The following is a 12,645-nucleotide window of genomic DNA, read 5'->3' on the forward strand; positions in this document are numbered from 1 at the left end:
CCTACCAATATTTTTTGCGTAATTCCAAAAACAAAAAAGTCACCAAAAATCCGAACTCACTATTTAAAATAATCAAAAATCTTCGATTTTCACGGATTTACGAAATAACAAAAACATTCTTACTTTTCAAAGTTGAAGAGGATTATTATTTCAAAAAATCCGAAAGTTTGAACCATTTATCAATCGATTAGGTGCGATAAGCCTTTCCTAAAAAAAGGAAACTAGGTATAACCCCTTAAGTTATAGGATAATTATTTTATAAAGTCACTCTTCGTAATTTTTTATTAAATAGTAAGGAAATTTAAATACTTAAAAACATTTAATTCGAATTTCAACAGATAAGGCGTCAAAATATTAATAGAAGTAATAAAAATACTTAGAAATTAAATTTGAAAAAGAAGTTGAATTAACGAAACACGAAACAACAATAATAAATATTCAATAAAATTATCAACCAAAGCAGATCTTTAAAAAAACCCAGATCTTTACTTGTTATAGCCATAGTTGGTAATGGGTCGATCATCGTATACTATATTGTTGATACTGTTACCATTGTAAGAACCATCGTCGTAGTCATTAGGATTTGCAGCAGCAAATGAAATTTGAGCAGCTACAGCATCAGCAATCTCAGGATAGGGAATAGGAACATCCTTAGGAAGATGAGGAGCAGAGGGATGATAGCCAGTCTCATCAGCATACCAATCCACGACATAGGTTTGTCCATCAGGGCCCACATACTCATAAGATCCCTTCATCACCACGACTTCAGTGTCTCCAACGACCTTTGTTGTTCCCTACTGCCTGTTGACGAATCCCATTCTCGGACTCAAAAGCATAGTCAAAGTTACTTGAGCCATCTAGAGTCCCTGGTGCGTTGTAACTGCTGCTTAAGATCTTGATGTAGGGTCGATTGCTTTGGAAGGAGTTGGATTCAGCATTGTTGTTTGAGTAGGAGTTGATTGCAGATCCAATTCCGTATGAACTTAGAGGAATATCCCGCTTTTTGACATCATCAGCTTCTACAAAGGATGCAACAACACATCCGAGAAGAATGAGACAGGATAACTGAAAACAAAAAGAGGTGTAAAATATGTTAGTAAATAACATTTTAATGTTTACTTCAATTACTTTTGAGTTCATTTTATTTTTATTATAGTGGATTCTACTTTTGCTTTGGGGTTTGAATGTTGAATGATGCTTCTATTGAGGAGAGTAAGAGTTTATATATTCCATTTGTTTTATCCTTCAACTCTTTTTAAAAGTACGCTAATTTGAGGGTGTTTACCTAAATGTTTGTTGGATGTAATTTAATTGTATCCATTTATAATTAAGACGGATGAACATCCTTGCTTAATATGTTTTTTATTCATGAGAAAGTCTGTGGAAGTCAAGATCAACTGTGTATGAATCTTCATCTATAATTATGTAGGTTGAGAAATAAAACTCCGTAATTTTTAGCTTTGTGACCCTTAAAATGATTGTCTCCTTACTCAAAAAATACAATATTCAAATGTTTTTAAAGATAGAAAATACCATCAGATAAAGTTTATAGAATTAATGTTCAGACTAGAGGTAGATCAGGCTGATACGAGGTGCCGGGTTTTGAGACAGCCCACGTACTTTTGGCACAAATATGAGAATCATTACAATAAAGGTAATCCAATATATACTGATTACTGTTGTCACTCTATATAAGGTCTTTCAGCGCAGACTCAGACCTTAGATCTCTCCACTTCAGAGGCCTCTATTAAACATAAATCTGAATCGTCAAATTTGATTTTCAATCTGCGCGCTAATAATTCATTTGGCATATCCTTTGAGATTTTAGCTTCAACATAAACCCTATTTCTCTAGCAATTGCAGTGTTTCAGTACTAGAGTATAATCTTCGTAACCATCATTATCTTCTTTGCTTGAATAGTAGTTACAACTTGAAGTGAATTTAATGTTTAAAATTTTATTATGTATTCATATTCGATATATTTAAAAAAAATCATTTTCCCCTCTTTAAGGATGAATATGAAAAAATAAATATTAACCGTCTAAAAACTTTTATTTCCCTACATATTATCAAATGCATTCATATGAATAAGCATCAGTACCACAAAAACATATTGGTTATGTGTTATAACCAGACTCTAGTTAAAATATTGATGTTTTCACTCTATAAACTGTTGAATTACTCTTATGACCAGGATTCAAATAAGTTAAAATAATTTTTAAGTTAGTTACTGCAATATTTATTACAGTTTGCCATGCATACATAAAATAAAATTGTACAAATATAAGGCAGCACACACGACCACACAACGGGGTTATTTGTGCTACTAGAGCTGATTCAAAACCTTCTTTACATTAAAATTTTGTTGAATAATATTTTTAATTTTTTAACATTTCATAAATTAAAAGGTACGAAAGTGTTTATTTTCCTTATTCATGGCTTGATGTCTCTCGTAAGATAGGGCGGGCCATTTATTGATGAAATGGTCTGCACTTTACAATTCTTCCACTTGCTTAGGTGGGCTTAAAAAGGGCCATGTCCAGTGTAGGCATGTACAATGAGTCTCAATTATTCTCTTCCGAGCTTGATACATTACATTTGTGTCCTTCAATAAATTATCATCAATTTCAATCAAAAATTATTGTTTTTTAACAATTTGAAAGCATCACAAATGGCAATTAAAGTAGCCAAAATTCATCGTCATAATAACAAAAATAGAAATGGACTAGTTACATTAAAAAGGGGTCATATTGGGGCTAATATAAGCCTATTAATTAAAATGAAGGCTCTAAGCTATAGTTAACAATATTGGTACATCAAATCATTAAAGAAATTTTAGTACAAACCTATCTCTTGTAATATTGGACTGTGTATAAAAAATAAATCGGGATTGTCTTATTTTCTTGATTTTTGTTGAAGATTATTTTTATGTTGACTCACCAAATATTATAATAAATTATTTTTTAATGAAAAAAAAAAAAAACCAATAACCAAACATTATTAAATAAATGAAAGGATTTTTTGGTACGTTACAAATGTAAGAAAAATTGTTTATTTAGCTATTTACTTAAGTATCCCAAAAATTATATTTGACTGTTGATAATAGAAAAATCTATAAAATCTGAACTTTTATTAATAAAATCAAGCAACTTCAAAAATGAAACTGTAGCTCAAAAAATGTTAAAAATGTATCATTAATTTGTGATAAACAAAAATTTACATCTTTATTTGGGATATTTCCACCTTGAATACAAATGATTGGAACGTCAACTTCTAAGGAATTGGAGGAAATTTATTTCCATTAGAGCAAATAAAATGATAATTTATATCTTTGGAGTCATTATAGAAATATTATATTAATAAATATATCATTATTCAGATGTTAAAGTATATTTTCTTTCATATATAACATATTTATATAAAATCAACGGAACATTTTGTATGAGGTTGAGAGATTTATTTTACTTCCAAATATCTAAATAAATTAACTTAATTTTTTAATTCTTAATCATTCGTCCTCAAATGTTGAATATGTATTTAGATAAATTAGTCGAAATATGTTGATCTACATATTATATTAGAGCTTCGAATCTTAGAAATCCCTTTGTATCAAGGAAATTCTTGTAATAGTATTTCAATAATTTTCAAAATACATAGATATCTTTTTGCGTTTTTCACAGGCTTATTCAAGTTAAAGTGGGTTTTGTAGAGTTGATATACAAGAAGTCCGTGGAATATGTAAAACACGGTGTTTGGAATTATTCTGACTCCTCATATTTTGCGGTATATTTCCTTTATATTGCGTTTTTAAGAATATTATTATAACAAATTATAAAAAAACTATATATTGAGGTAAACAGGAATTTTTTGTAGTTTTTGATGTGTTTGTTCATACTATGAATATTTGTTTATATAATAAAAGTTCGATAAATTTTGCATAGGTGTTTTGTAACTATTTAACTTCATAGCTAGGCTTAAATTTTTTGGTTATTACTTAACATACAATCATGCCATTATAAAGGTTGCTGAATAAATATTTGCTAAGTTCCGAAATTTCAATATAGAGTATTGCAATGGGCAATCCTGTTTTCTCATCGAAGACATACTTTTTTTGTCTCAATTTATGGATCGATTTTCTTCACTATCGTGATATATAGGTTGTACAAATATCAGATTTGCAACACAACTAATATGAGGTCTTTTTTTTACGAAATTTACCATTTTGCATCATACATAATTTCATCAACAATTTTCATTTATATATTCGGTCTAAACCGAATTATATATGAAACCGATTTTTTGAGGGACCGATCGAGATTGATTTTTCCTATGGAACCGATCGAGACCGATTTTGTATTTTAAACCGGTCCAGACTGAATTTTTTGAGATACCAAATTAGTTTGGCCCACTAAAAATCATAACCATCTAGCCTGGTTAGGATTTTTAGAGGGAGGCCCAAACACTTATACTTATTTCCTACTTATAGGGATGGGATTTTTGCAGAGTGGGAAGAGAAAGAGGAAGCGAAACATATGGTACTACAGAATTCTGACTTTTTTTAACATCAGCTGCCTGCTGTATATTTTTTTTTGTGGAAGGGGTGTGTGTGTGAATAAATGAGTTACTGCTGTGATGAAGAGAACCTTCTTCAAATATAATATCCTTTCTGCAAGGAAAATGTTAAAGTTATCATTTAAAAAAAAAAAAAAAAAAAGTTTCCCAAAGATCAACAAAATAGTTACTTGAAAGATAAGTGCAACGAAAATCTATTTAAGAATTAACAAAACAAGAAAAAAAAACAATTATAGAACCAACTGTTTTTCCTTTTCTTATCTCTAAATTGTTTTTTTATCTAAATAATTCCATCCCTAACAATGGTATTTATGTATGTATGCCATTTTTGTAATGAAAAAACTATGTTTAGCAATTAGAAAAGGAAAAATGGATTGCTGCGTGTCCTCTTTCTTCTTTTTTGTTTATTATTTAATAGGTCATCGTAGTGTGAACTTCTCCCTCTGAAGTAAGCATTATTGCCTATCTTTGGTGTAAACTGTTTGTTTTATAAATGTATAATAAGATAAATATATATGAATTTAAATATAATTATAATATTTTATCCGGTCCTAATGCTATTTTAAATGTAGGAAGTTCTTCTCTTTATAAGTGAAATTAATTTCCTCCCCCTCCCCCCCCCCTCAAAAGCAACAACATATAACAGGCAGCTGATTTGAACAAGAGTCTTAATTCCTTAATACCATATGTATCGCTACCGCCTTACATTTGCACTCATTTTTCTTTGCAAAAATGGTATCTTTACCTATGTATGTATCTCCATCTCGATAATATTGTCTTTTTCTATTGATGAAGGACTCTTATTAGTCTTTTGATGAATGTAATGAGATTATTTTTATACAAAAAGTTTAATTATATATTGTTTATATACATTCCGAACAAAAAGGTTCTTTTGAATTATATTAATTAAGTTATCTTAGCAAAGAAATACTATAGTATAGTGTTGTGTCTATCCTTTTTTATGACAGAAGACTCCAGTCTCGTGCAGTTCAGTTTCGGCCGGTCCAGTTCAGTACTAAAACTGATAAAGGTCGATCCTTGATGTCGTTACTCATAAAACTGATAAAGGTCGGTCCTTGATGACGTTACTCAACTTTATTTTGCTAATCAGTCTTCAGGATTGGTCCCGAGGATCCATAGGCAGAGTACTAAGACTGGACTTGACCGAATAAGTAAGAACAGTCTTGTGTCAGTCCTTATTTATTCGGTCTAGTCCAATCTTAGGAGCGGTCCTTAAGACCGTCCGTTCTTCGGACTGTCAGTACTAGAACTGATTAAAAATGAATAAATAAAGTTGAGTGACGTTATCAAAGATCACACTTTATAAGTTTTAGGACTGATTTGCAGAACTGAACTGTACTAGACAGAACTAGAGTCAGCAGTCCTAAATACTGACACAAAATCACCAATGGAATGTAATAATATTTTATAGTTGAGCAGAAAATAAGGTGTGAGAAGGAATTTGGAAGTTTCTGAACCCAGCATGAAGATAGAAACATGTGTCAACAAGGATTAGGAAGTAAGGAGGACGAGCTTCCTTTGGTCCACTAACATACTTAACTGTCTATAAAGTAAAGATATTTTTTGAAAAAAAACAAAAAAAAAACACTAAATAATTTTAAAAGTAACACTACAATCAATGAAATCATCAGCATTCTACATATGCTATCTTTGAGCTATTAACGTCCAATGCTTATTTGAGTTATAAATACTTTAATTTAGACTTAACTGTGTAAAAGAAGTGTCAAACTATTACCATGAATAAAAGAAAAATAAAGTTTGTCTTCATGTAGAGTTAAGAACGAATTATTCGCCACTTATAAAATAATAATTTTTCTTTAAAATGTAGGGAACTATCAAAATTTTTCAGTATCTCGGAAAAGTCACTGACTTAAAATCCTGGATGGGTTATTTATGACAATTTAAATATTATAAAAGAAATAGAAAAATGCAGTGAATAGAAATATTAGCAGCCTATATAAAGATTCATAATAATTAATAATAATATTCATTCATAATCAATTGTAAATCTTTTTTTTTTTGTGAGCACAGCGTCTAGTCTCTTTTTTTATTGAAGCAGTAGAAAGGTACATCCATTCATAGAAAGTTAGAACAATTCGTCACGGCAAATTGTCTTAAAGCTTTTGGGACTCTTAAGGTGGACACACAACTTCAATTCTCTCAACAAATTTTCAATGGTGTTAAGATCTAGATTATTTGATGCCTTTAACCCCATTGCCTTGGAACCAATTTTCCCAATCTTGGCTTTATGTTTTGGATCATTGTATTGCTGGAATAACCAATGTGGACCAAGTTTAAGTTTTGTTGTACTCTTTGCAGAGAAGCATCCCCAAGGGATCATACTTCCACCCACCATGCTTTACAGTGGGCAAGGTGGTGTAATGCTTCTTTCTTTTTGTGCTAAACAAATGCCACATCACGATGACCAAACAACTCAAGTTTGCTCTCATCTGACCAAAGAATCGATTTTCAAAAGTCAACATCCTTGTCTATGTGTTCTTTGGCATATTTCAAGCGAGCCTCGACATGTCTGTTTCTCAATAATGGTGTCTTTCTTGTCCGACAACCTCTTAATCCATTTTTGTGTAAGATGCACTTCAAAGTTGTTAGACTCACTTTGATATTTAATCCATGTAATTCTTGTTAAATGACTTTATATGTCTTGCTAGGATTATTGGTGATACCCCTTATTATCTTGGATTCTAGTTTTGCAGAAATCTTCATTCATGCAATAATGCTTCAGACAATGCTTCTGGGCACATTAGAATGTTTTAACAGTAGTCTGTGATTAGAGTGATATTATCTGCCAATAATTCTCTTCCTACTTAAGGAAGGTTCTAGAACCTTTTTAGAGTAATCATAAAGATGAATTAATTTTACTTTTTTAATTTTATGTTTCAGGTGGGCCAATAAGTTTGAATACCATTCTTTGGAAAAAAGTTTAATATTTCTTAATGAAGCAAACCAAAATTAGGTATTATGCCCAATTAGTAGCTTTATTATCATAAGAAATTTTATAAATTAGTTACCAAATAAGTACTACTAAGTACTCAAATATATTGGAAAAAACGCACCAAAAGCTTTAAGGGGGGAATATTTTCATTCTTAACTTTTGATCTAAGAAATAACAATATAATCGAGGGTGCTCGTCTCATTAAAAAAAAGAAGAAAAAAAATAGTAAAGGTATGGAGTTGTATAAGAACAGTATGTAAAAATGAATTAAATCTTCCAGGAGTTTAGATCAACTGATATTTTTTACAACTTTATGCCATAAAATATGTGTTGAGGACTCATTTTTAACAAACAGCGTTAATATAAAGTAAAATAAAAAGAATAATGAATGTGACTTTAGTTGAGGGTTAGCAGAGAGTGCGTGTAGCTAAAGCTCAGAAAGTGAGTGATTTAGAGACTAAATTCATATTAAAAAAAAATATTGTCAGGCTGTTAATGTTTTTCTTTAATTCTCCAGGAGAGAACATCCAAGTATTGAGTATATACATGTACGTGTGCTCATGAAAAAAAAAAAAGGGTAACACTGAGAATTTGTTGGAGAGTTATCTTCCATATTATTACTTTAATTTTGGGGAAGGGGGCTTGAACCCCCTTACCTGGTGCGTCAAAAAAATATTTACACTTTCAATCTAGAACTTTATCAAGATGTATTTCAGGAACCAGTTGTAATATCAATTAGATAGAAATAACTAATGTTATGTCCTGGCTACCCTAATCATCGATGTAGCCCCCTTGGCAGCAATGATGGTTTCCAAACGGCCACAGAGGCCCTTGCACTAATTGCGGATGTAATCCTCAGACATAGAATCCACGTGCTGGTGGACGGTGGCTTTGAGGTTGTTGATATATTGGTGACGGACGGTGCATGCCTGGGACTCTCAACATACATTGGAAAGAAGAGTCCAATGGGTTGGCATCTGGAGAATAGTGAATAATAAAGATTTTTTCCCCGCACCCGTTACGTTATATATATATAAATAAATTTATAAGTGTGTTTTTGGTGTTATCAAACATAGAATCCAAAAGGGTCGAACGGATCAGTATTAAATTTAGCAAGTAGACGGATAAAATAACCAAACATCTTACTATGATAGATTTCTTCATTTCTTCTATGTGCATAAAATACAGAAAATAACTTTGATGATTTGATGCAAAGTTATAATTAAAAGTCAAGGAGCGTTTCCAGTGGGGAGGAATAATATTGCTGTTAACCATTTTGGGAAAACTTTTAATTTTTTTTTTGGATTTTCGGAAAAAAAGTCCAAAAACCAAGCCCTTCCCAAAATATAAACCTTCAGACGCCTCTGAAGTCACTCAGAGTAGAATTGGGCATCGACATCGCAGTAATGGTTGCCAATGTCTTTGTTTATTTCCTTCTCTCCTTCTTCTCTTGTAACAGCTGATCTCCTCCAAAACATTTTCAATTTGTAAGGTTGTGCATGTTGATTTTGGGTTCCTTTTCTTAACATGCCCATTATACACACGACTTTCATCATTACTTATATATGTCAGCAGATATTTCATCTCTCACATTTGCAATATTTTTCATAAGATTCTCTCAGGCGTTGTTTTTATGCTCACCGTTATTTAGCCAATATTTACATCCCCGTTCATAGTAATGCTTTAGTTAGAAACGTTTTTCACCTTCCGAGTATTTAAATAATACGCTCACTAAGAATCATGCAATAAAATCAATTCTACATCAACTAGAATAAGTTATTAAGTATACATAACTGTTTGCTTTTCTTTCCTGAGTGGTGCTCTCCATAATCGTACAAATAATTTTGTTCAATGAGTGCATTGCGGATGAAAAGGCTTTTGTGTTCTCTAACAAATGAATTCATGCAGTAATTTTGTACAGCTAATACAATAGTCAAGTGGAGATTTATGTCTCCCCTTAGCCTTCCTCAATTTAGATTTCTCTGTGGTGTATAAGAAAGATATATGGTTCATCAAAATAAAAACAATATATATATATTTTCAAAAGATTTAAGACATTTTTTCAGATTTTTTTTTTAAATTCAAGGAATAGTTTTACGGCCACAACTTTATTGTTTATTTCACTTTTGAATTTAGAAATTGTTAAAGGGAGAGTTTAATAAATACTACTTGATCTATTCAAAGGATTTCTTTCAGCTACAAGGACAGCCTCGATACGGCATCGAAATGAGAAGCTAGCTGAAGCAATCTCTTCCAGGGAGGGGACCTCCCATGCCCCCTTGGAGGCTGACCTTGTATTTTGCTCCGCTGCACAGCTTGATTTAATACCTTTTTTTTAGAAAAATAAATCTTGAATAAAAAAATAAATAAATCCACCCAGTCCGATAACATTTAATTTTTCAAAAATTCCTTCATTTGGGAAATGTTTGTACGTACTATGGGTATTCTTTGCGTTTTGAAAATATTGTGAAAGGAATACTTCTTCAAGCGACAATGAGTAGTGGCTTCACATAAACATTAAGCAGGCCACAGGTTCGGCATGACCGGTCTAGAGAATTAATAGAAAACTACTGGCATTGTAAGAGCATGACCCGATTTCATTTGAGGAAGGAGAATGTATTTATGGAGGATATTCCAGAGCGTCACTTATTGTTATTGACACTTTGTGTAATCCCTTATAAAAAATATGTAAATTTATCATTATTTAAGTTTTGATGGCACTCAAAGTTATGCCTATTAATGTTTCGGATATCATTTCGCAAACCCTCTGTTGTGTCCTACAAAATCTACTTTGGGAGCCACTGGTTCCCAATGTTTTTTTTTAAAGTCTCTTCTTGATCATTTTAAAGAGTATTTCCCAGACGCCAAATGCATAATTGGATTTGCCACAGCTTATCATCGGTCCTCTGACATGGAAGATGCGCTCATTGAACATTCATATGACCGACACACAAAACAGACTTTGATTCTAAAACACTTGACAAATTCTGGATTTCTATGATGGATGAGTACCTGCTGTCTAAAGAAGCTAGTTATTTACTTATACCATTTGCCTCAACTTATTTATGCAAGAAGACCTTTTCCATATTAACATATATCCAAAATACAGGGTGTCCACGATAAATTGGAACTACTTTATAGATCTGGATGAAGTTTAATGTGGATATTCAGGGTTAAATCATACTAATATAAAAGGTTGCGTGAACAATACACTATAACTTCCACCATAATTGTTTTGAAAACAAACAATAGTCATCATGGAACAAGCAAGGAGAGACGCCATCCTCGAATTGGCTCACGGGACACAAGCCCTCTGCTATCTAGAAGCTTCTTAACTACCCCAAGACCACGGTGACGGTGGAATGCTTTCGATTCCGCAGAAGTCATAAGGGCATGCAAATCCTTTAGGAGCAGGATGGAGAAGATGGTGGCTGCTAAGGGAGGACATGTTGAATAAATTTATTGTTTAATATCATGTCTAACTTTTTCATATTAACAAATACACTCCAAATTTTATTTCACATGAAAAGATAATTTAATATTTGATTTTTTTTATTTTTCAAAATAAAAACCTATATGAGAAATCTAATTTTTTAAATAATTTTACAAAAAACTTAATGACTTTTGAATAGTATTGGGTTTATGAAATGTTTTCTAAAAATTTAATTTCGCATGAAAAGCTATGGTTTTTCGAAATTTTTGTCCAAAAACTAAATTTTTTTGTGAACAGTTGTAGATTTTTAAATTTTTTTTTCCTAAAAAACTTATATTAGAAATTAAATTTTTTATATTTTTTCAAAAACAATTAATGGCTCGTGAATGGTTGTGGATTTTTGAAATGTTTTCTAAAAATTTAATTTCAATTGTATAACTATGGGTTTTTGAAATTTTTTTCCAATTTTTTTTTTGTGAAAAGTGGTAGATTTTTTTTATTATTCTTTTCAAAAACTGTGGAATGTGAATTTTTTGTGAATAGGTGTGGTTTTTAGATTTTTTTTTCTTTTTTTGAGCAGCTGTAGAATCTAATGTTTTCTAACCTTTAATTCTTACACACCTTTTCCCCATTTGGTCTTACCCCCTCTCAAGAACCTTTTTGTTATCCTCTTGCAAAAAATTTTAATGTTTCCCGCATTTCATTTAAGTTTTCATTTAGAAAAACAAATATTATATTTTATTTCTAAAGTGCATTTTTGTAAGATAAGAGTATGCCCTCTGTTTTGCATTTTTAAGAAGTTGTTTCATATTTCTTTTAATGCCAAGTTTTCTTAGAAATTTTGGTTTCATGTTACATATGAAGTTGTTTATGCCATTTGTGCACGTTATTCAAGGCTCCTCAGAAGGAAAGGTACATTGAATTGAGGCAGATTAGCTGATATGTAATTTTGCACAAATTGATGGGATCGATTTTTTTTTGCTAGTTCTGTTGCGATATAGCGATCAGGACTGATTACGATACTGCCATATAATATCGTCATATAGCAATTGATCACCGATCAGAAAAACTCCGATCAACAAGCCTATTAATTAATAAAATAATTTATGTTTAAAGAAGGGAGGGATTCGATCAATGAATCAATGATTGTTAATTGTGATTAAATGGAGAAGGCAAATGAATCCATCAGTGAATACTTTTGTTGTACCTTTTGTAGGGACTTTTTCTCCTTGTAAGTTGTCTAGCGTAATATGATGATATGTCTTGATATCTTTCATTTTGCTTCTTTTTCGACCTTGATATGCGACAACAAATATATTCTCAAAGGCCAAATATCACCCTTCTAAAACATAAATTATTCATACTTTATCTATATAGACTAAGTTTTTGATAAGGATTAACATAGTATGGATTTATCTAATCAACTCTGTATAAAAGTTTGGAATCAGGAAACTATCTACAACTGTTAGAATTTCTAAAAGTATCTTTTGTTCTTTTTCGTTCGATCGATATACATAGGGTGTTACGTATATTTCAGGCTTCATAGAAACTATTTGTTTTAAGCTACATCTGTTGTATCCAGTTGATAGCTGGGTACTATTGAAACTATTTTTTTTTGTCTTAGAGGGGTTCTTTGGATGCATGTGATGCTTTGGCGGTGGGTTTT

At 31.4% G+C, this 12,645-nt stretch overlaps 1 protein-coding gene across 1 annotated transcript; it reads right to left on the minus strand.

The window, feature by feature from the left end:
- Window positions 1-324: 324 nt before the first annotated feature.
- Window positions 325-1,224, minus strand: LOC121121534 (pupal cuticle protein Edg-78E-like). The gene is given in 3 exon segments (XM_071889990.1): window positions 325-788; window positions 790-1,065; window positions 1,129-1,224. Coding segments are annotated over 3 exon segments (591 nt in total). The 5' UTR covers window positions 1,141-1,224; the 3' UTR covers window positions 325-485.
- Window positions 1,225-12,645: the final 11,421 nt, after the last annotated feature.

Source organism: Lepeophtheirus salmonis, chromosome 7, assembly GCF_016086655.4.
Source record: "Lepeophtheirus salmonis chromosome 7, UVic_Lsal_1.4, whole genome shotgun sequence".
Lineage (NCBI taxonomy): Eukaryota > Metazoa > Arthropoda > Copepoda > Siphonostomatoida > Caligidae > Lepeophtheirus > Lepeophtheirus salmonis.